Genomic DNA, 26961 nt, shown 5'->3' with positions numbered 1-26961 from the left:
ACGAATTCATGCATGGGTGGTGTCCCTCGGCCTGGCTTGGGGGAAGGGACCCCGGGAGGTTGGCCGGCTGGGAGAGGTTGGCTGTGGGAGCACACTGACCACCAGGGGAAAGCTCCTGCATTGAGTGTCTGCGCCCTGGTGGTCAATGCACATTATAGCAAGTGGTTGACTGTTCATTTCAGCCATTCCGGTCATTCGGTCGCAATGGTCACTTAGGCTTTTATATATATATATATATATACATAGACTTATGCAGGCACTGACATAAGAATATACAAGCAGAATGTGGCTTCTTGGTGTTAAAAAATCATAGGGATATAAACACATTCATTTATAACACACTCATTTTCAAGTCACACTAAAAGTAAATATCCCTTTTGAACATTAATATATAATTTTTTCATTCCAAATTTGAACCATCTAATGTTTTAACCAATAGTGTTGCAACTTCTGTTTCGTCAGAATTGATATTTTACCACATATAGCAGCTGCTATGATGATTAAAACAACAATAATCCAAGTACCCTCTTCCACAGCCTAAATCTTATAAAAAGATATGCCACAGGTGTAAGGAAAAGGGTGGATACTCCTAAAGCTAATCATTCTGTTGGTGGATAGGACTATAGGGACTGCTGCCAAAGAGAACAAGACCAGTTTACAAAGGTATGCTGAACAAGACATAGCCTTAATCTGAACTGATATCACCATGATCAAAATATCACAAAATTCAAAATCTCTTGTAAATATGCTTGTTTTATTTGGCTCTGGCATGGAAGTTGCATGCACATGTGTAAATTGTGGTTATATACATTAGGCACAGAATAGAGAAGAAAGATTTACATTTTAAAGTACACCACTGCAAAAATAAGTTATTTTTTACATTCAAACTCCTTCCTTAAGTTTTGCCTGCTTAAATTCCATCTTCACCCCTACTCCCATATGTTAAGTGTTTCCCTTAACCCTTCTTCTTGCTTTCAAATGAGTTGGTTCTTCCTTTCTCCTCCCATTGAGACTACTTTCCTGATATTTTAATATTGTCTTCTCATTTGTCATGATCACTTTTATCACAATCTGTTTCCACTCATCTTTCCTGTTTACCTTTCCTTGTGTTTGCCTTTTCTTCCCCTTCTATCCTGCTGTCAACATAATGCTCCCTTTTCCCTGTAACCAACCAACAGATGTCCTTTATGAGTTCTGGCTTTCTGGATATTTTCTTGGAGTGTTAGCTCCAGGGCCTGAAACTGTCCTGGCAAGCTTTTTCTTGTCTACTTGGCAGGAGAGTGGGATCTATTTCCTGGTTACACACATATACACATACACACACACACACACACACACACACACACACACACTTCACCATGGACCCAGTTCAGCTTCAGTAAATGTTAAATGATGAATAATAGATACCATACTAATCACATAGAGACATTCAGATAATCCATTGATTTTCAACACCTCCCTACTGCCTTTCCCACAGGGTTAAGGCACAGACAAAACATATAACAAAATTAATAAAAGATTTTACCCATAGTGGGCATGAACCAATTAGCAACACACAATAATTTTATAAGCATGAAGTATAAGTAGTTTCAAAGGGATTCTCAGGTTCTTGCTCTTAAAATTCACAGAGAGCTTTTCCATGTCAATGAAGTGAAATTATGTAGGCTGATGCTTCTGCTGGTCACATCAATTTTTAACACCTGTTGGGAACCAAGGAAAAGTATTGGGCATTAGATGATTGAAACATCCTGCAAACAAATCAGAGATGAGCCAATGGTCTACACAACACACTGAAACTTTCACAATTCATTGCCTAGTTTGCAGACTGATCTCAAATTTTCAGATGACGAGGGTCTTTCATAATTCCTTATAAGACAAAGATCATTCAGTGATAGTGACAAGACAACAAGCCTCAAAATAATGCAGTATGCAGCCATTGTAGAGACACAATCCCACAGACAAATTGGAGAAAATGTCCTCATATCTATTCATTTGGAGTATTGATTTCCTCAGAGCACCCCTTTTATTTCCTCCTTCTGCTAGTCCCTCACAGTGCCTGGATGACTATCAGTGAGAGTCCAATATTCCAACTTTTTTTCTAGGCAAATATTGTCCATAAAGTTTCACCATATGTGCAGTCCATGAGTTGGTCAGCAACAAAAACGGGTAAAGTCCTTTATGAGCTCTTGGTAAAGTTTGGGGAAATTGGTTGATAAGAAAACCACAAATATGAGGAAATAAAAAAAAATACAAAACTGAAGGAAAACTTTTGTTGCAGGTCTTGTAATCAGAGAGGATTATGGAAGAAAAATAGTTCAGGAGAAAGCAAAGAGTAAGCACACAAGGAAAGATTCTATTTGCCATGAAGAGAGATGTTAGAACCACTTCATCAATCCCAAGGCACAGTGTTTTCACATATTTAATATTCATGAAATCATAATGTGTCTTGCAATCAACAGCCTTAGCATCACTGTGAGCCAACCAGCACTCATGACAATTGTTATTATCTGTGAAAACATGAACGTCTTTGCTATTACTGGCATTATGAATGGATAAACTGCAAACCACTTAAGGATCATTTTAGGAAGGAATATGAATCCTGGCTGACAGTAAGATCAAGAAAGTGCTAAGATAAACACTTGTATAAACATGTTAGTGGCTTGGAAGGAAATCTCATAGACAATAGTGGAAGAGTTTTATGATATTCTATATCACCAGCACCTGGGATAGTAGCTGGGAAATGTCTTAACCCATTAGTGTCATGTAATTATTTTTTAAATAATAAATAAAATACTAAGAGATTTAAATATTTAAATAACAAAAGGAAAATTATATGATATACATTGGTTAAGGCATTTCTAATATTTCTGCAAGTTCAGGATCTACCTCCTTCTAAGTCACTTTGATGGCAGAATAATCAATGTCCATGTATCACTACCCAACACTTCCCCATTATTATCACTTAACATATTTAAATGATAAAAACCTATGTCTAAAAGAGTTTTACAAAACTATAAGTTCAAAATAGGATTTTCAGTATCATATTTTTGTCCCTTATTTTTGTCTTAATGGCACATGAAATAATGGGGTAACTTGTAACTAATGGTATCTTACAACTGATAAAATATGGTAGTTGAGGCTATCAAGTAGATCTCTGAGGCAGAAATGAGGAATAAAACACAGGGTTTTACATAGCTTTGCAGACAAGGAGACATGCATGGAAAGTAAGGACTACTCAGAGGGAAGGTGGGTGGGTGGGAAGAGATCAACCAAATAACTTGTATGCATATATGCCTAACCCATGGACACAGACAATAGAATGGTGAAGGCCTGGTGGGTGGGGCAGGTGGGGGAAGGGGCAGACTAGAAGAGGTCAATGGGGGAAAAAGGGAACATATGTAATACTTTCAACAATAAAGATTTTTAAAATAATAAATAAATAAACAAACAAATAAATAAATAAATTCCTTGAAAAAGGTGAAGGGATTAAGCAAAAATAAAATAAAAAATAAAAGTAAGGACACAGACCCTCAATCCCAAATAATAAAGGTTGATTTCCCCTCCATCACTATACTGTCCATGTTGACACACTTAAAACAGAGGGATTGGTGCAAAGCTTTGCAGGAGAGGGTGTCATTAGCAAGAAAGAGGCAGGCAGTTCACAATGCATCTCAGGGTTGGGAAATACCATTCAGACCTTTCACTGGTCACACACCTCTAATGTAGGGTTGTAGGTGAAGGTGGGTGTTATATCCATGCCATTCACAGAGATGCTGACACTGGAAATGGAGGTACTGCCCACTCCCCAGATTTCAATGTAGCCCAGATTCAAAGGGTTTGTATCCGTGATGTATTTGTTGAAAATTACATGACTCTTCATTGTATTCTGTCAAATTAGAGATTAAAAAAATAAATAAATAAAGCAAAATTTGTTCAAAATTTTCCCCACCTCTTTTTAGGCACAAATGCAGGTCATGAGGTAAGACAACTTCATAGTTACCACCTTGTGTCCTTGTAGTGGAGACCATGATTTCAGGACTTTATCACCTGTTTCAACTATCATCTAAATTTTCTTTGACTAAAAAGCACCTGCAGGGTCTCCAGAATTGCCCTGAAGTCCAAGGAGATAAAGGGTCTCAGCTATCAGGAACCTTACTTTCTATATGTAGAGAAGTCAGAAAATGTGCAGAACATTCCAAGACAATATAAGGACAAGGACTAGATAACATCGAAATAGCTTGTCCATCTCTGCCTCACTAAACTGGAATAAGTTACTAACAAAACATAAATGGGTCTAGTCACAGAAAACTTCCGGTAGCATACTAAATCTATCTGAAGTCTGGAGAAAGGAAAGGATGCAAATTAGCAAGGTAGGCAGTGAAGGAATTCTAGGTGGTACTTTATGCCCTTATGATCTCCAGCATCTTACGAAGCCAGTAGAATGCTAGTGCCCCTTCATAGTATCAGTCACACTCACCTGACTGGCAGAAAAGCGGGCCAGGTAATAGAGTCCCTTTTCATAGGTGTCTGCAAGCAAACAAGGTAAACATGATCTGGAGTTATGCTTAGAATTCTCATTGCCTACTTGTCTTTTTTTTTTCTTTACTGATTTCCATTTTGTGATTTAAGACGTATGTATAGAGATTAGTCAGACTCTTGCCCCCACCCTCAATTTGCACAGGATGTTTGAGATGGGTGTGTGTAGACACGGCTGTCTGGCAGACGCACTTCATGTGATGTGGATTCCCTTTAATCCACTTGTCTCCCTTGTTATCTACCACTCCCAACATCTTCCTGGTCACCTCAGAACTTCCCGATTCTTTCTGCTAGAAGCACACATATGTGAACATACATGATGTAGACACCTATCACAATCACCAAGAATGGTTTCTTGGTCAATTTGTCTTAAGAGATATCAGGCAATTTTTTAACCGTAAACTCCAGAGAACAAAGAAACCCAAAGAAAAGCCTCCAGTGAAGGTGGCCTTATCAGAGCCTTGTTACAGGTATTCCCATCCTACTTCCTACCCTGTGGCTTTCTCACTTGTCCCATGTACCCGTCTCTTTCCAATTTGCTTACTGCTCACTCGATCAGAGGGCCTTGGCTAGCCTCTAGAATTGTGCTGTCCAAGGTAGCCTCTGACAAAATGTAGCTCTTTAAATTACAATTAATTAAAATTAAATAAAATTAAAAGTTTAGTTCCTCAAATATAGTTGTCACATTTCAAATTCTTAGTAGCCACCTATGCCTAATGGCTATCACTGTGGGCAACAGAGTTATAGAACATTTCCATCACTGCAAAAAGTTAGATTAGACAGCACTGGCCTAGAAATAGCTAATGGTAATTAAACCATCCTCCTGAAAGTTCACCAATTCCTGTAACTCCTAATGAAAAATTCCCTCAAATAAATAGCACAGCTGATAGAGGTATTGTCACTCTTACTGGGACAATAAACCATGCAATTAGGGAATGTGCTTTTGGACATACACCATACAGAAGTATATTTCAATTGGTTCAAAGAAATTTTCGCTTTGGCTCGGACAGTGGATAATGGTGAGAGATTCCCAGCTAAACTTCATTTACATGCAGCATAAGGATCAAGCACACTATGTACTACTTCAAACAGCCACATATATAAAAAAAAATGAAAAATTGCTTTAACATGAAAAATGAAAAGCAGGCCTATAATATATCCAGGAGCCCAGTCAATGGTACAGACATGAATCTGAGGCAACCCTTACTCACCAATGCTTTGCCCATCATCCCAGAAGAGCCAACCTTCAGCAGCTCCCTGATCGTCCAAGGCAACTTTGAAGCCTAGAAATTTCTGGCGGCTGTAGTGAAGTGGGAGGGAGGCATTAGTTAAAAACCAAGCCACAGTCTCAAACCAAGAGTATTCAAGAAACAAAGGAAGTCCTTCATGCTATAAAGACTGAGAGTTAGATTTCAAGATGCTCGTGACCTACTTCTAGTTTTGTCTCCATTTGCTCTATGACTTCATACCAGGAATGAATGAATTAATGAATGAAGCAAGGGGAGTTTTCCTTTAAGGTTCTATAAGCGCCACCAGACACTACAAGCAAACTCATTAGATTCCTTCCCTCCCCCATTGTGAGGAGGGATCTGATGTTGTGATCTTTCTTCTTTTATGACCTAACTTCCTAAATATGTATATAGTGAGTTTTGTCTTTAGTTCATTCCATTTTTAACTAAACTTTTGGACTTAAATTCATAGGGCTCTAAGAATTTTAGCTTGACATCAGACAGACATAGATTTTAGTCCATCTTCAACTACTTACTAACACTGTGACTCTGAATTAATCAATGCCTGCCCCCCAGGTCTCAATGAAGCCTCTTTGCTTTTCTATAAAATGAGGATAATAACAGTACTTACACGATAAGTGTTTATTTTTAACTTTTTTAAAGAAAAAAATTGAAATTTCCATACTATTTCAGTTCTAGGTACACAGCAAGTTTTCATTGCTGTTAGCTATTATTTATTATATAGGCTTAGGTCTAGAATTTTTAAATCCGTGTATGATGAGGAATCTCACCCTCAGGCATCAGCTGCATTATGGCTTACACAATTTTCCAGCAATAGTTTCTTCCATTTCAATTATCACTAATTAGACCTAGCATTTAACCCACTTAGATTTAAAATAGTTGTTGATAATTGTTCAAAGAGCAGAGAGTCTGAAAAAAACAAACCAACTAACAAAAATGTTTAGTACAATTGCTTTTGGACCCAAGAGTACTGCTTACAGTGGACTCCACCAAGATCTGAGCTAACTGGCCCCATCGCTCACCTTAAGCGGGTGTTCTGTGCAGGCTCTTGCCAGGGCAGGATATAGCCCCCACGGACATGAAGATTAATGTGGTCAAGAGGGGCTGGCAAAGTCTTCCACGCTCCCCTTGCTTTAATGTCCACACCCTGAGGGCCAGAAGAAGGTCGGAGATGACGAAGGAGACAACACACCTCTGAACAGTGCATTTACCAGACATCCACTCTTCCAAACTTGCTACCTATTCATAATCCTTCCACACATACCTGTTATACATTTTCCCACATTCACCCAGTATGGTGATTATGAAAGGGAAGGAGGTGAGGGGGGAATGAGAGGTAAAAGGGGTCAAATATATGGTGACAGAAGATTTGACTTTGTGTGGTGGGCATACAATTCAATATACAATTATGGAATTGCACACTTGAAACATATAATTTTTTACCTGGTGTCACCCTATACATTTAACAATAAAAATGTTGCCCTGAAGTGGCTCCAGAAGACCCTATTTTTCCAGATGAGTTTCTGGGCTCAGACGAGCCTAGAAACATTCTACAACAGAGAATGTGTTCACCCTGCATTTCCAAATGCAACTGCATTGCTCCAGTGCACAAGGGTAGGGCCCTTCCTTCTGGGTGCATTTTACACTCGCTTTCCTTGGGGAATTACATTTAACAACTCCTCTTTGAGCATCTATGCCGGAGAAGGAGACATGGAATAAACAGAGAGAAAAAGGCCCCTGCACTTATGAACTTTTCCACAGGCAGAAAATTAAACAAAAACTATAGTTGACAGAATAATTTCCTGTGTTTACTAGTGTGACCACCATTGTGAATAGTGGTGGTAAAAGGAAAGATAAAAACTAACACATTAAGAACACCCACAAAGGCCAGGGAATAAGTGAGATACTTCATGTGGTATTTCACAATTCTGTGAAGGAAGTGATTCTCCTGACTTGGAGGTGAGAAAACGGAGGCTACAAGGTTAAAGGTGACCTGTGCAAGATTAACATCAGGGGAGTTACAGAGCCACAATGTGAGCGGAGGTCTGTCAGATTCTAAAGCCTGTGCACACTCCCATTTTCCCGGGCTGTATAAACAATCAGAAAAACTTACCGTGTAGTAATCATACCAGCGGGCTCTAGGGAAGTATGCAGTGACATTTCTGGCATTCTAAAATCAAACACAAATAAGTCATGGGCAGTGGGCTCAGTTATCTAAGGCAGACTAACCAACTTGGTCAAAATAACAGTGATGGCCTTTGACCCACACCCTTCATCTCTCTAGAGGACAGGACTGTGGGGAAGCCTCCTTCTCTCCCTACTTCAAATGGGAGATTTGCCTGCCCTGTGCTTGTGGCTTCTGTAAAGTCCTTCGGGATCCAGGATTTTGGAGAAGAATTATTATCTGCTTACAGACTTAACCCACATACACCCTCTTGAAAGAAACAAAGTTGGGTCTGGGGCAGAAGAAAACTTTGTAGCTTTACATGCCAATACTTCAGAGATTCTGATTAGTGCACTAAGTTTTGAAGAAGATGCAATTAACTGATGCTTTGATCAGAAGCCTAATCATCAACAGTAAAGGTAAGGAAATGGCTTTTGCTACTTGAAGACCTCCTATAGAAGGAAGGGAAGGCATAGCCCTCAACGGTAAGATTATACACTTTTTTTCAAATGATCCTTATGAAAAGTTTTGCTTTAATGGTGACAGAGGACTGTAATGAATCTTTACAGTATTGCTCCCACCTGATCACACTCCTTACTTCAGTTAATGAAGAAATTAGTATATCTTCAAATATATCATAAGGTTTCCTCCTTCTCTATTTGTCCTATGAATCAGAATCTGTTAAGATGATTTTAAAGACGAGGGAGCTGAGGACCAGAACCCCTAAGTGATGGACTTCAACTCAGAGAAAGAGGAAGAGACAGGTAGAATAAGAAGCCACTGCTCAGGACCCCCACCAAATCAGGCCTCTTCTCCTCCCCCCATTCACCAGGCTTCGTAACTGGGACCTCTGCTCATCAGAGGCCTCCATACTTACAGGAACCAGGACGGGGCTGACCAGGAAGGCTGGGCCCAGCAGGAACTGTTCATCTATCTTCCAGGTCACCCGGTCTGACACAAACCTGGAAAGACAAACCAAGGTACCATAATCAGGGTGCCAATAGGGCTCCAGGCCAAGGCCTTGAAGAAACTCCTCAAGTTCAGACCCAGGTCAGAAATCCAGCTTCTCTACCTTAAATTACTTTTTCTACCTTAATCAGATATATATTCACTTTCTGCATATTATCTTCTTCAAACTCCAGACATGATTAGACTTAAACATGTTCTCACCTATAGATATCTCCATGTTTCTTAACCATGGCACATCCTAAATGCAAGAATGGCCTTCAACACTCAAATCTCCCCCTGGGATGCCTATGCTCTGAGCTTCTATAAAAGATAGGTAGGTCTACATATGCTTAATCTAGAAAGAAATTATTCTGTGTTGTATCATTTTGAAAAAATAAATTAAATTCAATAGTCTCTTATTAAAGATCCAGGGTATCAGTGACACCGTGCTAGATAACATATTCAGGTGCCTAGAAAGCTTATGGCAAAAGGCAATCATGTCTTTAATTTAATTTGGAAGAACTGTTTTCTTCAACTGACACCACAAAGAATAAAATTAGCCCTTAGTCATCGGGATTCCAGCTAAACACTCACTCATGGAGAAGAGGCCGCACGACAGTACTGCCCTCTGTGTGGGCCTGGTGCATCAGGGTGTAAAGATATGGCAAGAGGGTATATCTGGTCTGCAGGACACTTTTGGAGATTTTCACAAATGCATCATTCCAGGATACAGGGTCTTGTCTCTAAAGGACAAAAGGAGGAATTTTAGAGCTCACTGTAGGGGAGCTGGGGTACTTGAGGTCACTGAACGTTTATTACAGATGAAAATCACAATTAACTAAATCAAAGGTGATTATAGATAAGACACTCAGAATATTAGACTGAAAGAGGTCACTGAAGCTCTCCTAGGACAGCTGATAAAATTTTCCCATAAGACACTCTTTTTGGAGATATATTTGCTACAACACTGCCTAAACAAAAAGAATAATCTAAAGAACACTGGAGAAGATGGTTCATTGAACCATAAGGATCTTTTCATGTACCTATTGGCCATTTGATGTCTTCTTCGGAAAAATGTCTATTTAGTTCCCCTGCCCATTTTTAAAATCAGATTACTTGGTTGTTTTTTTTGTTGAGTTGTGTGAGTGCCTTACATAGTTTGGACATTAACCCCTTACCAGATATGTGATTTTCAAATATTTTCTCCAATTCTGTAGGTTGCCTTTTCTTTTTTTAAAATTGTTCCTTTGGCTGTGCAGCAGTTTTTAAGTTTTATGTTGACCCATTTATTTATTTGTGTTGATTGTTCTTTTGGAGTCCCATCAAAAAAAAACATTTCCAAGGCCAATGTCAAGAAACATTTTCCCCATGTTTTCTTTTAGGAGTTATATGGTTTCAAGTTTTATGACTAAGTCATTAAACCATTCTGAGTTAATTATGTGAATGATACAAGATAGGGAACCAATTTCTCAACACCATTTATTGATGACACTATCCTTTATTAGTGAGTATTCTTGGCTCCCTGGTAAAATATTAGCTGATAGCTTAAGCAAGGTTTTATTTCTGGGCTCTAGATTCTGTTGTATTGATCTGTGTTTCTATTTTTAAGCCAATACCATACTATTTTGATTACTACAGTTTTGTAATATAATTCGGTATCAGCAAGCATGATGCCTCCAAATTTATTCTTCTTTCTCAGATTGCTTTGGCTATTAGGGGTCTTTTTTGTTTGAAAAGTATTTTAAGTTCTTTTTTGATATCTGTGAAAAATTCCATTGGAATTTTGATAGGGATTGCACTAAATCTATAGATGGTTTTGGGTAGTACAGACATTTTAAGAATATTAATTATTCTGATCCATGAATGTGAGATCTTTCCATTTGTTTTTGTCTTCTTCAACTTCTTTAATAAATAACTTGTAGTTTTCAGTATACAAATCTTTCACCTCATTGGTTAAATGTATTCCTATGTATTGCTTATTGCTTCTTGATGCTCTTGTGAATGGGATGGTTTTATTTCTTTTCATGTGTTTTATTATTAGTGTATAGAAATGCAAAAGTCATTTCTGTATGTTGATTGTGTATTCTGCAACTTTACTGTATTGACAATTTAATAGTTTTTTGGTAACATCTTTCGTATGCTCTCTATATAAAAGATCATATAAGCTGTAAACAGAGACAATTTACTTCTTTTCTGATTTGAATGCCTTTTGTTTCTTTTTCTCATCTGATTGTTCTGGCTAGGACTTGCAGTATGATGTTGAATAGAAATAGTGAGAGTGGGAACCATTGTCTTGTTCATGATCTTATAGAAAAAGCTTTTAAACTTTCACTACTGAGTATGATGTAAACTGTGGGCTTGTCTTCATTATGTTGAAGTACATTCCTCTTATAACCAATTTTTTGAGAGTTTTTATCATGAAAGGATATTGTATTTTGTCAAATGGTGTTTTTTTTCTATAACTATTGAAATAATCATATGATTTTTATCTTCATCCTATTAATGTGGTATATCACATTTATTGATTTGTATATGTGGAACCATCTTTATGTCCATAGGTTAAACCCTACTTGAGCATGTTGTGTGAATCTTTCAATGTGCTGTGAAATTTGGTGTGCTAATTTCTGGATCTATATTCATCAGGGATATTGGTCTGTAGTTTTCTTGTAGTGCCCTTATCTGGCTTTAGTAACAAGGCAATTCTGATCCTCTACAATGTGTTTGGGAGTATGAAATCCTCTTCAGTTTTGGGAAAGAGTTTGAGAAAGATTGGCATTAATTCTTCTTTAAATGTTTGATAGAATTCTCCAGGGAAAACATCTGGCTTTTCTTTGTTGGGAGATTTTTATTGCTGATTCAATCTACTTACTCATTATTGGTCTGTTCAGGTTCTCTATTTCTTCATGATTCAGTCTTAGTAGGTTGTATTTTAATAATTTTTGCCCCACGCTGTGCGTTTCCAGGAATTTATACATTTCTTCTAAGTTGCCCAACTTGTTGGCATATAGTCTCTTATAATCCTTGGTATTTCTGTGACATCTGTTGTAATGTCCCTTTTTCATTTATAATTTTAGTTATTTGAGACTTCTTAATTTTTTTCATAGGAATTCCAGCTAATGGTTTGTCAATTTTATTTCTTTTCAAAGAAACAGCTCTTAGTTTTGCTGTTCTTTTCTATTACTTTTTTGGTGTCTATTTCATTTATTTCTGTCCTGATCTTTGCTATTTCCTTTCTTCTGCTAATTTTGTTCTTTTTCTACTCATTTGAGGTACAAAGTTAGGTTGTTTACTTGAGATCTTTCTTTTTTCTGAATGATTCTCTCTTAGAACTGCTTTTGTTACAGCTCATAAGTTTTAGTATGTGTTTTTCCATTTTCATTTGTTTCCAAATATTTTGTATTTATCTTATGATTTCTCTTTTCACCCATTGGTTGTCTAATTTGCACATATTTGTCAATTTTCCAGTATTTTTTCTGTTATTGATTTATAGTTTCCAAAGAAGACATTCAAATGGCCAACAGGTAAAAAAAAAAAAAAAAAAAAAATCTTCCTTTTCTCTACAAATAAACTTAAGCTCCTACTTATAAAAAAAAACAAAACAAACAAACAAAAAAAACACAAATGGCCAACAGGTAGGTGGATGAAAAGATGCCCAACATCACTAATCATCAGGAAAACACAAATCAAAATCATAATGAAATATCAACTCACACATGTTAGAATGGTTATTATCAAAAAGACAAAAGAAACCCAGTGTTGGTGAGGATGTGGAGAAAAGGAAACAGTTTGTGCACTGTTGGTGGGAATTTAAACTGGTACAGCTACTACGGAAAATAGCATGGCAGTTCCTCAGAAAATTAAAAAAAGACTACCACATAATCCAACTATATGAAATTTGTCTCTTGAAGAGATATCTGCACTCCCATGTTCATTGCTGTGCCATTCAAGATAGCCAAGACATGAAAATAACCTAGATGACCATTGATGGATGAGCGGATAAAGAAGATGTGATAGCCGAAACCGGTTTGGCTCAGTGGATAGAGCGTCGGCCTGCGGACTGAAAGGTCCCAGGTTCGATTCCGGTCAAGGGCATGTACCTGGGTTGCGGGCACATCCCCAGCGGGAGATGTGCAGGAGGCAGCTGATGGATGTTTCTCTCTCATCGATGTTTCTAACTTTCTATCTCTCTCCCTTCCTCTCTGTGAAAAATCAATAAAATATATTAAAAAAAAAGAAGATGTGATATGTACACAATGGAATATTATCCAGCCACAAGAAAAAAGGATATCCTGCCATTTGCAGCAACATGAATGGATCTTTATGGCATAATGCTAAGTGAAATAAGTCAGACACAGAAAGACAACTACTGTGTGATAACACTTATCTAAAATATAGGAATCTAAAAGGGAATCTTAATAAGTAGAACTCACAGAAACAGAGTAGAATGGTGGTAATCAGAGGCTGGGTGTTGGGGAAAATAGAGAGACATCAGTCAAAGGGTAAAAATTTCCAGTTATAAAATAAATACAGGGTGGGGCAAAAGGAGATTTATAGTTGTTCATATGGAAAATAATACAATAATTATTAAATCATAATACAAGAATAAACTTTGTGTTTTGCATACTCACAACTGTAAACCAACTTTTGCCCCCTGCTGCATTTTCTGGGGATTTAATGTACAGCATGATGAATACAGTTAAAAATACTGTCTTATATATTTGAAAGTTGCTAAGAGAGTAGATGTTAAATGTCATCATTACAAAAAAGAAATGGAAAGTATCTGAAGTGATGAAGGTGCTAACTAACCCAAGTGTACTAATCATTTCACAATATATACGTGTATTAAAAAAAGAAAAGAAACAAGAGGGTTTAACGGGTTTATAGATATCAGTGGGGAATATGACCAACTCAAAATTGGACCTGTGTTCCTAGTGATACCCTCATCCTACCCTTGTCCCGATGGTGTTGTGGTTCCTTGAAAAGGGGTAAAAGGCTCCCAGTTGCATCCAGCGAGCACACATCTCATATTCAGCATCTCGAAAGAACCCACAGATATCTGCTCCTGTCTGAGACAAGAGGGAATAAAATGCTCCTGTTGATGATTTCTGAACGACGTCATCACCTTCTTGGGGATTAGGGGTGACCCAAAGGGCACTTACATAGGATATGCCAAAGAGGCTGAACTCCATCATGCCTGCAAGGAGAACCACAGCTGTGTCAGACACACCATTCCCGAACCGCTTCCTACCCACTTCTCAGAGAATCCTTTAGCAAGGATCCCACCTCCCCTCCCCACCACACACCAATGATAGACTTCTTCAGCTGGTCCCATGCAGCCGTGTTGTCTCCCAGCCAGTGTCCTGCCCAGCGGCCAGAAGAGGGGAATGTGGAGCGGGTAATGACGATCCCTCTTTCTCCTGTCACCTCTTGCACAGCTCTGGTTGGAGAGGAACAAGGAGATGATTGAGATCAGAACAGGGGAAGAAAGGCCACAAACCTTCTCCTCCTAGAACTTCTGACCCAAGGCCATGGTGACAACATGTTTCCTGTTACTGGAGGAAATAGGGAAATCTGAGCTACAGTGAAGTTCCCATTGACCAATCCCAGGTGGATGGAGAGAATAACACATATACCTTTAGAGTATTTACACTGTTTTACAAAGGACTTCACTATGCAATAAACTCACTGGATCACCTAAAAACAATAAGTAATCACCGAATCTTACTATTTATTTACTCGGTACTTAGTTTTCTATATTTTGGGAAGAAGAAGGTGAATTCCTTTATAAAGCTTTCCTTAGAATAATTCTTATTATTCAGGGACTGAGCTCACAAAATTGGACAAGGCTAATTCAATAGAACACTAGTTGTCTATCCCAACATGAATGACCCCCCAAGAAAATCCCAAAAGAGGTAAGTGACTTTTGAAATAAAGGAACTATCCGATCCTCTACACTCTCTTTGCTTCTTATATCTCATGTTGTTACAGCATCAGCTGCACTGTGTGATAATGGCCTATGTCATCTCCACTAGGACTGTCATCTCTCACTGGCGGGACCAGCCCTTATTTAAAACTGTCCTGTTAACTATGATCACAGGGCCTGGCTCCATGCTCATGAATATTTGTCCAAAAAGTAAGAATGGCTACATAGTAGTAATTAAAATTGTTTTAACCCCATTGGAAGAGGAAATGAGAGGAAAAGTCACTGGCTGCCCCTGCGGGTTGTGCCAGTTAGAGAAGGAAGATGACGACTCACTCGTATGTGGGTCTGGTCTGGGACCACCCGTACAGGCTGTGCACATCGTAGTGCCGCACCCGGGAGCCGTCAGGCAGGATCTGCTCGCTGTCCATGCACAGGGTCTTGCTGCTGAGACCCCTGTCCCTGGACTCCAAATCTAAGGAGAAAGAGCTAGTGATGGAAAAGCCACCTCTGATCCTGTTTATCACTGACTTCTCTTCAAGGGACTGAGCTCTCCATCTGCATGGGGCCCTCTCCATCCCAGAGGCACAGGAACGTGCTCAGCTCTGGGACCTTCAATGGTGCCCACAGGCCATTCAACATCAAGTCTTCTGGAGGGGTCTCCAGGAGGAAGCCAAGGGCATGGGGAAGAACAGAGTTGTCAAACACTATGGGGCAGCCTCCAACCTAGGCTTTTAACACGGTAATTCTTTCATGTCATTCTTATCTTAATTCTATGAAAAGGATATCATTATCCTTCTTTTACAGTTTAAAAAACTGAGGCTGGGAAACATCAAGGAATCTGTTGAAGGTCATACAACTCACAGAGAGAATAATTTCTGGGGCCAAGATATGAACACAGGTGTAATACCAAAGTCCATCAACTCCATGATAAGGGGAAGCCACTATTTTCCACCCACCAGTAGCATAACAAATTCTCATGGAGGAATTAACTTGAGCCTGAAGAAGCTGTAGCTGTAGGATCCTTTGGAGACATAACTACTGTTAAGTGTTTTCTGAACAAACTCAAAAAGTTCATTCAGTGGGGTCAGTAACTTGCACACACCCAACTGGGTAAAGTGATTGAAGTGTGTCTGTTGCTGGCTCCCCCAAACCAAAGCACCACTGAGATATGCCCTGAGCAGTCAGGATAAGCCCCTGGCTGCTGAGTTCTTGCAGGGGTCACTCCTTGTGGCCATGGCTCTGCCAGTAGAGGAGGCCCAGGGTCCTTACGTGGCATATAGGGAGGGCGGTTCAGAGAGGCATTCTTGCAACCTGGAGGAACTGCCCCATTCACAAAGCTTGATGGTTCATTCATATCCTAGAAAAGTCAAACAGATATATTTTACTTTACAAAACAGTTACTTTCTGGCCCTGCCAGTGTGGCTCAGTGGTTGAACGTCAACCCATGAACCAGGAGGTTGCAGTTCAATTCACGATCAAGGCACATGCCCAGGTTGCAAGCTCAATCCCCAGTACAGTGGGTGGGGGAGGGGAGGCGGGGGGAACGGGGTGTCTGTGCAGGAGGCAGCTGATTGATGATTCTCTTTCATTATTGATGTTTTATATCTCTCTCCCTCTCCCTTCCTTTCTGAAATCAATAAAAACATATTTAAAAAAAAAAATAAATAAATAAATAAAAACATATTTTTAAAAATAGTTACATGCTATCCACGCAGAGGGAAAGAAGTAGTGAATAAATCATTCACCATCCAGTAATCATTAAATCCAGCTGAGAATTGACTAGAACGATCAATTAAGCCCTACAAAAGGACTGGCTAGCAGTGGTTCTCAGCCTTGGCTGCACATTAGAATCACCTGGGAATCGTTTTAAAATCCTGATTTCTGGGCCTCATCCTCCAGAAACTCTGTTTCTTTGTTATGGGGTGGGGCCACAACATTAGTAACAAAGAAACAGAATTTCCGGAGGATGGGGCCCAGAAATCAGGATTTTAAAACGATTCCCAGGTGATTCTAATGTGCAGCCAAGGTTGAGAGAATCACTGGGCTAGAGGATTAAAAAAAAAAAAAATTCTCCCTCAGGGTGTGAAGCAAGTTGCAGTTCTAAGAAATTCCTAGTAATGACCTTGGGATTTTACAGCAGGAACGTGCGGCAAGGTACACGGTCTGAGGACTATCAGGATGTTCCTTAGTGGAGGAACTATAGTCTGATACATCCAAAGCTCTCTAGGGTGATCATTATCCTTCTTGATTTGATTAAAGGTCAGTGATACATACACTTAGACACACCCCTATCCAAATGTACACAGACACAAACACTCACAATCCACATGCCATCGAACTTCAAACTCTTGTTTGGATCCCGTGGATTGGTGTGTAGTTCTTTCAACTCCCTCTTCCACCAGGTGGCAGTTGAATTACGGAAAAAATCTGGGAAGGCCGCGTAAGCTCGGTATAGCTATAAAAATTAAATACAATTTACTTGTCCCAAACATATTAGACAGCAAACAGGCATTTACTAAGAGTTTAACTCATGCACAGCCTTGTACTACATGGTGACAGATAATCCAAACAGAGCCTAAGTAATGTTCTTTGCTTATTTCAAATATAATAAAAGCATAATATGCTAATTAGACCAGACAGCTGAATGACCTTCTGGACGTCCTTCCAGACGACCTTCCGGATGATCTTCTGGACAAAGCCGGGGCTGCCAGCCACCGCGGCTGCGAGGGCCAAGCTCTGGGCACAAGTTTCAAGTACAATAGTACAGGGGAAATTTTAGCACAATTCGGCCCCTCCTTAGCATTTGGAAAGCATCCATAGACTGATTTCCTCTCCATATCAACAGGAACAGTAGCAATCAACCCCTGGACTCACTATGTCATTTATTAGATGCCCAACCCTCAACTTTTGTCCTGCAATTTCCTAACTGTTTCTCAAATACAAAGCATGAGCCAGGGAGAGCCTGCAGCCCGAAAGGGGCAGACATCAGGTGCTTTGTCAACAGGTTGGAAAGAAACATCCAGTTGTGTCTCATTCCCACTAAGGAAAAGGGGTGAGAGGCAAGATTGCATTTTATTACATTAGCTCCGTGGTCGGCAAACTACGGCTCGAGAGCCACATGCAGCTTTTTGGCCCCTTGAGTATGGCTCTTCCTAAGCCTTAGGAGTACCCTAATTAAGTTAATAACAATGTACCTACCTATATAGTTTAAGTTTAAAAAATTTGGCTCTCAAAAGAAATTTCAATCGTTGTACTGTTGATATTTGGCTCTGTTGACTAATGAGTTTGCCGACTACTGCATTAGACCATCTAACTAGTATGCACCTGTGTTTTCTCTAGCTTCAGAATCACTTGAAAACAGCTCTTGTGTGTCAAGTAAATTGGGAGCATTTAGGAAAAAGATGCACCTTCCCCTTACTTTCCTCAAATAATAAAAGTTATGTTTTCATCTTAACCTGGAAAGTAGACCCAAGGTTTAACTCCTTAACTATACTGTAAGATCTTTGAGAGCAATGACCTTGTTTTATTTTCTTCTGATTGATCTTTGTATTCTCCCATAGTGATTAGCTTAGAACATAAAATAAATGCTCAGTGCCTAATTGTGAATTCACACCACTTAGTAGCAGCAAATAGTCATACATTTTTATATAGGCCAGGTTGCTTGTTATAGAACTTTATGGTCCTTTGTATGTCTCAGTAAATAGGTTCCTCTATGTTCACCAGTGCATTTTAAGAGTTAACAAGCTCAGTAATGCTAGTAGTAAGGGTAGGGGGAGCAACAGAAAGACTTGGTCATGGGACTTCCAGCTTTTATACACAATGGACAAGAGGCAAGTAGGAACCCATATGTCTAGATATAAGGCAAAAAAAAAAAAAAAGGAACACACAGAAAAAAACAGAAACAGATCAGTATACAGGATCACAGAAATGTGAAAGGGTAGTGAGCCACTTTATTGAGAGGCTGGGAGAGGGAGGCAGGCCAGCAATGTCTTTTTGTGGAAAATAGCGGTAGAAACATGGAACCAGTAGAGAATCTTTCACGAAGAACAGAGAACTCCAGCTCAGGCAGGTTGGAAAACATGGTAGGCAGGCAGGGTGAGAGAGGATTAGAATAAAGATTAATACCAGCCATGTCTGAGTCATTTCTAAAACAAATAAACTGATTAAAAGATAGACCTTCCTGGCAACCCTGACTTCACCCAATATCCACAAAGGACCCTTTACCTCCACTTGACTGTCCCAGTCTAGAGAGCTGTTTATAACGATATTGGGCAAATCAGGCCAGACCTGTGGAGAGAAAAATGTTCAAAAGCAATGCAGGAGATAACTTCTCTTATATAGCATTTCCTAAGAAATGATAAACCATGGTTCTATAGGTGATAATACTTGGATTTTTCACATAGGCTTGATTTAGAGAGAAGTGCATCTCAGTGCATATACATTCCTTAAAAATTCCTTAACTGTGTTGACAGATATTGATTGACAAAATGAGAACTTCCAACCTCAAAGCCAAATGGAAAAGGTTAAACAACAGGCACAAACATATTAACAGTGACCCACCCTTCACCTGGGTCACTGTGAAAATCATACCTTTCCCCAGACAATGTCTCCACCGTTTGGAGCCTTGATGAAGACGTCATCCTTCAAACCGCGATCGAATGCAGGATATTCCTGTGTCTCATTTCCAGAAATGGCTGGGTCCTACAATCAACACACAGGTCAGGAGAGAAAAACAAAGCCAGAGGATGACTGGGGACAGAAAAGAGAAAAACTCCTCCATAGGGAAGGCACTACTTTCCACCTGAACTGTAGAGCTTCTCTTTGACCCTCAACTTCTCTGCACATAACATGGAAAGAAACACAGTATGTGTAAAGTTTTCTCCACCAAAGCTTATTCACGCTCCCAAAAGACTCCTCCCATTCACAGAGGGACGAACCAGAATGAGGATGACTCGCATCCCATCGGCCTTCATGCGATTAATCAGAGCTGGAAACCCAACAAACTTGGGGCTGAGGGTGAAGTCCAGCTGCCGCTCCATGTAGTCGATGTCCGAGTACTGCACGTCCTGGGGGACACACAAGGGAACTCAGTGGCTGCAGGTTCCAGACGAGAACAGACCACCCCTAACACAACCAGTAGGGAATTTCAGATGGCGTTTTTTGGATTCTTTCAAATCCCAGTTTTGTCATTTGTCAGGTAGTAGGGTCTGGGAAATCTACTTAACCTTCTAATTTTTCTTTGTAAAATAAAAAGAAAATTAAATTAGCAAAATATAGGATAATAATGCCTATCCAGCAGGGCTGTTTTTGAGAATAAATGAAAACAATGGATGAGGGAGTGCCTTGTATATGACCAATATAAGGAGTGATTGTTGCTACCTCCCCCAAAAGCTGCCCTGGTATTATTTGTGGTTCCGATTCAGAGAAAATAACATAATGTCAATTACCCAGTAGGAATACAACATGGATGGTGAATCTACCAAAAACAAAACCTGTAATTGCTTTGGATATCTAATCCTGGGGGTTTTTAAACACAGCTTTCTCATTAAGAATGAAATAGTGCATGCTGCACTTCCTATGACTAGAAACAACTGTAAACAATAAAAAATAAATAGGATACAATTAAATACAGGGGTTGGCAAAAGTAGGTTTATAATTATTTGTATGAATAATACCATAATTAATAAATAATAATACAAGAATAAACCCTGTGTTTCATAGACTCACAACTGTAAACCTACTTTTGATGACCACTGTATGTAATTGGCTCATGGAACCAATTATATAATTATAGGACCCTTCTTGTCCTGAAATGAAAGAGTTTTATTCCACATGTATTTCCTCTGGAAGTCAGTTCCAACGTCCCTACATTCAACCGAGGATTAACTCAAAGCTGAGGGAACACTGTGCTCCAGCCCGGCATAGTGATGGAATAGTGATTCTATCTGCACACACAATGATCTGACTGAATTTGGGCTGAGTTTTTAAAGTTAAACAATACTACTATTGGGGGGATTCTTTTATTCTTATGGAACCAAGGATGTTTTTGACTAAATATTTTGAATTCATATAACAGAAATGGAAGCATGATCTAGCAAAAAGCTGGCCCTATGTCCTCCTCCTCTAGCAAATCACTGTGGCTCTAAGGTGAGGACCATGACCCCCACCTGTATTACTGTGTTGGGGTGAGGCTCAGTGTGATGTATGAGAAAGCATCTTGTAACTTTACAGAATCCTGAAAAAATAAGGCAAATGAATCCAGATACAGACACAACTGGGGCTGGCTGTGAGGACCCAGAACAAGTACACCAAGAGACTGAGAACGTACATAGGGGATCTGGGCAGCCACCATCTCATCATACAAGCTGGCAATCTCAGAGTCGTTCTGGTATCCATAGCGACACAGCTGAAATCCCAAGGACCAGTAAGGAACCATCACTGGCCGACCGATCAACTAAAAACAGACAGAAAATATTAGTTTTTAAGAAGACTCTGAATTGAAGTTGTACACAAAGTAATAAGAATATTTTTCCAGTGCTCCAAGTTAGACGATCAACAAATTCAAATCCAGAGAGAAACTGAGAAGAGGCACAACCACTGGGATACCTTGGAGAAAGCCTCCTGCTAGACTGGACCTCCCTGCCCAGGAATTTTGGAAAATCTCATCTTACTCTGATTCCTAGGGGCAGTCTAGCTTACTGGTTAAGAACACATAATCCATAGGCAAAATGCCTAGGTCATCATACCGGTTCCAAACCCCGCTGACTATGTGACCCTGGACAAATGTTAAATAACCTCTTGTGCATCAGTTTCTTCACTTTTAAACTGGGGATAATAATAGTATTTGCTTCAGTGTTTTCTTTTTTTTGTGAGCTGAGGACTGAATGAGGTAATATGTCAATGTAAACTGTTCTGACACATATCAGTGACATACAGTTAGTTTTATAAATGTTTGTTGCTGCTGCCAAAACAACTGTCATTACTACTATGACCACCTTCACCACCACTACACTACCATCACCATCACATCACCACCATCATAAACACCATCACTCGCAACCACCATCACCACCACCTGTACACTACCATCATCATCACATCACTATCGTCATCATCAGATCACCAACATCATCACCCTCACTACCACTATTGCCACCTCCCCAACCATCCCTAGTACTATTAATTCTACTGCTCTGAAATGCTTTGAGAGGCTATGAATTTAATGATTATTGGGATGTATATATTTTTATTTATTTTATAATCTATCTGTCTCCCAGTAAGACCAATAAACCCAATTATCTGAGAACTATACTAGTGAATGTAGGTTTTGGAACACAAAATATACTGTTTAAATTCTTGGTAACCCATTGAATTCCCTCCTACCTCAGTGTACTGCTGAGTGACAAGCTCTGGAGTTGGCCCCAAAACCACATAAAAGTCCAGAATTCCTCCTGTGGTACGGTATGTCAAGGCAGGCAGGGGTTGGAACGTCACATCTGAAAATGTAGGAAAATACAAGTCAATCTGAAAATCTTCCATGTGACGAACTATCCCCTGAAATGCATAACTTCTCCCTTTTCCAATGCCTCTGTATTGTGAGAAAGTACTTTGTACTGTACCTACACAGAACTGAAGAAGTTAAGCGAAAGTCTACAGGATCCTATCTCTGGATTTTTTTCTCTTTGGTGTTCTTTGATATCTTATTATACGTTTTGTCATTCTGCTCTTTTTAATTATTATAATTTTATTTTAGAATAGTTTATGACTTATAAGTTGCAAAAATAGTACCAAGTATTCCCATATAGGCTTTCCCCAGTTCCCCCCAATAATAATATCTTACATAACCATTGTACATTGTCAAAACCAGGAAACTGACATAGACATAATATTATTAACTCAGGTATAGACCTTATTCAGATTTCACCACTGTTTACATGCACGCTTTCCCCTCCACCTCCTGCTTTCCCCACCTCTTTCCAATATACAATAAAAATTTTCTTCACATCTTCATACCCCCAGAGAGAGTGCTCTGCCCATAGCGTCTTCACTAATTCAATTATACAGATAGCTTCCACTAGCTGATCTCTAGGATAATTGGGACTTGCTTACTGTTGCTATCCCTTCTTACATGACTTTTTGCCAAATAAGAGTTTAGTTAATTCTTGTTAACACACATTACTGAGCGGAAAATAAACAGAAAGGCTAAGTAGAAAGGCTAAGAGGAAACAAAACTGGCCACATGATAACGATTTTGACTTTGGCAGGCAGCTAGGTCAAACACATTCTAAACTTCTTCAAGAATGATTGGTTCACAAAAATAAGGTGAGATGCTGGCATCATCTTACCCATGGCATTGCTGTTTAGCAGAAGCACTCCATGGGCACTTCCATCCTCCTCCAGTCCCATGTAGTAGGGTTGGACACCATAGGAATTCTTCTTGTACTGGAAGAATCATATGAAAAAGTGGGAAGAGGCGGCTAAAAAAGAAACTCAACAAAAATTGATTGGTAAGGTGTGTCTAGTCTTCTCTGAAATAAAATGTATAAGAAACAAAGGAGCCTGGAATTGGTTCATTTGCCTAAAAACAGATGTGACCACCCAAGTCGAGTCTGGGAAGATGAAACACGAAGTGTACATATGTGGGTGGAGAGACCCAGATTCCAAAACTCTGCCCTTACCCCCGGGGGTTCGTCTCGGGAAAACATCCCCCATGTGTGCCAATTCAAGTCTCTCGGATAGGTTGTGTGCTCATTTTCTCCAAAGCCATAAAGATACTTGGAGGAAAGGCGAGTGGAGATGCGGATGAACATGTCATTGAAGGTGAAGCCAAGAAGCTGAGAGTCCCAACTGCAACACAAAAGAGTATATTTGGGAAAGAAACAGGCTGTTCTATTGGTTTCAAGCAGCTAATTTTTCAAGGAAAACCAAACTCTTGATTCCCTCCTCTCCCACCCAGAATCCTGTTAATCACCCAAACCAAACCAAACCAAACCAAACCAAACCTACTTGATTAAAATAATCATAGATGCCTTTGCTAAAAGCTCAGGAGCAAGCTTCATTCTTTATTTTCCTCTATTACTACCTCCCTTCAGTTCTTCTTTCAGAATGCCCATCTAATAGCATTCTCCAACTCAGTTGCTATGGTTCCATACCAACCCCAGCTTCCACTCCTGCTCCCTACAGACCACATTTGCTACAAAGCATCTAGAGTGAATTTTTTCAAAGTATCTCACATCACATCACTCCCCCATTTACAATTCTTCAGTGATTTCCATTACAAAATTTTATGAAGTCTAATATGAAACCCACCTAAACTCCAGCTTCATCTCCCATCACTTACCTCCCTACCTACTAAATTGCTCCAACTCTATATTGGATATTCCCGCCCACCCGCCCCCAATATGCCAAGTTTACTCCTTTTTCATGGCCTGTGTACTCTCCAGCCCATCTGTCTAAATTGTTCTTCACCCCTCAGATTTCCACATGGGTGGCTCCTTTTCCTCACCCAGGTCCTTTTTCCAATATCATCTCCTTGGAGAGATCCACTCTGAGCACAGTACCCAAAGCAGTAACCTTCTACAACCCTCAATCATCCTGTTCTTTTCCTACATAGCAGTTGTCACTATCTAAACCACCTTATTTATATTTTAACTTGAGTTATCTTTGTGATTTACTTATTTTTTGTCATAAAAAGAGAGACCTTATCTTCTATAACCACAAAAGATAAAGGCACTCCATAAACATTTGTTGAATGAATGCCTAAGTGCATGCAACTGCCTCTGTAATTATTCCCAGAGGGCTTTCTCATAAGAACAGACCCAAAGGAAATAACTTATTCATGAAACTGGAAATGGGTAGTGTGGTGCTTTGAGCAGGATATCTCCAAGGACAATGGACAGAGCAATGAATGTGCAGGTATCCATCAATTTCAAATCAGACTAGGAGCCACTTACATCACGGTGCCTGTACTCCTGCGTTGAATTTCAATCCCAAATGGATTCTTCTTAATGAAGACATTATAGAGTTGATTCTCAGGGGTGCTGGTTGGAACTGTGGGTATGTTGAGAGGGACTGGGACTTCATACCGATTGTTGTTGGGATCATATATCTAGTGACAGAGAAAACTGATTTTAGGTAACTATGGCGCCCTTAAAGCCCATAACCTTAGCAAAACCTTGATGACCTTGACAAAGAGTATGAATGCTATGTTTTTTTGTCTTTAAGCTCATAATACTCTGGATTTTATTAACATATGAAAGAACAATGCTAGATTTAACTTTTTTTTTTGTCTGTCATATCTTACTTAAGGCTTCTATTGCAATAACACATTCACTTTGACATTGGTGCTATCCTGGAAAATCAGTCTAGAATCAATGTGGTTTATGATTATATTTTTTATTAGTTTATGTGTAGGGGTATGAGTCTATGTGAATACTTGAAAACTTTTCTGAATTGAACTGCCCCTAAAAAATATAAACTCGCCCTGACCAGTTTGGCTCAGTGGATAGAGCATCGGCCTGCGGACTAAAGGGTCTCGGGTTCTATTCCGGTCAAGGGCATGTACCTTGGTTGCGGGCACATCCCCAGTAGGGAGTGTGCAAGAGGCAGCTGAATTGATGTTTCTCTCTCATCAATGTTTCTAACTCTCTATCACTTTCTTTCTCCCTTCCTCTCTGTAAAAAATCAATACTTGGTTAAATAAAACAGATAGCCTCACTAAAAATTGATTCACTGAGTATCTAATATATTCCTGCTTATACTGTACTAGATACTAGGAATAACTAAACTGCATAAGACACATTATTGTTTTTAAGAAATTCACATGCTAAGCCAGTAAGAGAAAGACCATTATCACATGATCTCACTTATATGATATGGGATCTAATGAACAAAATAAACTGACGAACAAAATAGATCCAGAGACATGGAACAGAGTGAAGAATCTCAGAGGGAAAGGGGGAGGAAGAGATTAAATACTTTGAACTTATATACATATATGCATAACCACGGATGCAGACAATAGTGTGGTGAAGGCCTGGGGTGGGGGCGGGCAGGAAGGAATGAAGGGAGTCAATGGGGTAAAAAAGGGGGATATCTGTAATACTTTCAACAATAAAGATAAATTTGAAAAAAGAAAGAAATTCACATGCTAATGGGAGGTAAAAGAGATGTACCCACAACACTTGGGTGATAATATGCTAATGTAGAGCTTTGCGGAAGTGTTGTGACACTGAAGGGAAGGAAATACCTAACACTTCCAGCGAGACTGAGTGGATTTCACAGAGTGGATTTCACAGAGAAAATACAGACTGAGTCTTAAAAGCTTTATAGCCATTAACTCAGCACATAAAGGGGATCAAGTCATTTCTGGTAGAGAAATAAGTGCAAAGGCACTGAGTATTAAAGCAAGGTCAGAAAGAGGCAAATATTTTGGAGAGAGTTACTGTGTGATCAGGAAGTAGACCGGCAAAGAGTTAAAGCTGGAAACCTAAGCAAGTTCATTTATTTCAAACCCATTGGGTGCCTATCAAATGCCACCAGGTCTATGGTGAGGACAGGAATATAAAAGCCTTGTCCTTATATTATAAGATGTACAAGAACTCAGAGTCCAGGTTGATATTAGATTGTGAACAACCTGTCAGGTGAAGCCTAATGTTTTTCATTTATTCTCTCAATGAACACCTAAGTGCTGACTACCTACTGGGCTCGGTGTTAGATTTCAGAAACACAAAGATAAAAGGACATTTCCTGTCTTTCAGACACTCACAATTCAATATAGAAATATACATAAAATAGTCCATCACTAGTCCTTAGATGTAATAAATCATAGAAAAGAGAGATCACTTCATTTTCATGTCTATTTCACAGGAATCCCAAACTCAATATCCAAAACTGAACTCATCATCTGATTTTGCCCAAGCTCAAACCTTTTCAGAGTTTCCACTACGGTTAATATTGCCATACTCCATATAGAGATGCAGGCTAGCAAAATGGCAATCATTCTTGGTTCTTCCCTCTTGTCATTACCTACTTGCAATTATCACCAGAACCTGTAACACTACCTTCTCATCTCTCAAAGATGTCCACTGTTCCCCATCTCCTTCCTGTACTATGACCAAGCTCCAGCCCTCATCTGGATT

General features: G+C 39.4%; 1 protein-coding gene across 1 annotated transcript in view; it reads right to left on the bottom strand.

Annotated features, from left to right (window-relative positions):
* Positions 1-735: 735 nt before the first annotated feature.
* The window catches only part of MGAM (maltase-glucoamylase), a 77348-nt gene continuing 51122 nt past the window's right edge, over positions 736-26961 (bottom strand). The window contains exons 27-48 of the mRNA XM_059712021.1: positions 24775-24929; positions 23500-23668; positions 23167-23263; positions 22205-22317; positions 21150-21275; positions 19759-19887; positions 19412-19522; positions 19046-19108; positions 17142-17276; positions 16091-16178; positions 15155-15293; positions 14202-14335; positions 14058-14092; positions 13848-13964; positions 9493-9641; positions 8828-8912; positions 7900-7956; positions 6809-6933; positions 5748-5836; positions 4478-4527; positions 3716-3886; positions 736-1700 (exon numbers count right to left, since the gene is read on the bottom strand). Coding sequence (XP_059568004.1) covers positions 1623-1700; positions 3716-3886; positions 4478-4527; positions 5748-5836; positions 6809-6933; positions 7900-7956; positions 8828-8912; positions 9493-9641; positions 13848-13964; positions 14058-14092; positions 14202-14335; positions 15155-15293; positions 16091-16178; positions 17142-17276; positions 19046-19108; positions 19412-19522; positions 19759-19887; positions 21150-21275; positions 22205-22317; positions 23167-23263; positions 23500-23668; positions 24775-24929 — 2415 coding nt within the window. The 3' untranslated portion in view covers positions 736-1622. The remainder of the gene's footprint in view (positions 1701-3715; positions 3887-4477; positions 4528-5747; positions 5837-6808; positions 6934-7899; positions 7957-8827; positions 8913-9492; positions 9642-13847; positions 13965-14057; positions 14093-14201; positions 14336-15154; positions 15294-16090; positions 16179-17141; positions 17277-19045; positions 19109-19411; positions 19523-19758; positions 19888-21149; positions 21276-22204; positions 22318-23166; positions 23264-23499; positions 23669-24774; positions 24930-26961) is intronic.

Source organism: Myotis daubentonii, chromosome 10 (genome assembly GCF_963259705.1).
Source record: "Myotis daubentonii chromosome 10, mMyoDau2.1, whole genome shotgun sequence".
NCBI classification, from domain to species: domain Eukaryota; kingdom Metazoa; phylum Chordata; class Mammalia; order Chiroptera; family Vespertilionidae; genus Myotis; species Myotis daubentonii.
Note: the sequence above shows the minus strand (reverse complement) of the source record. Positions and strands in the feature narration are given on the sequence as shown.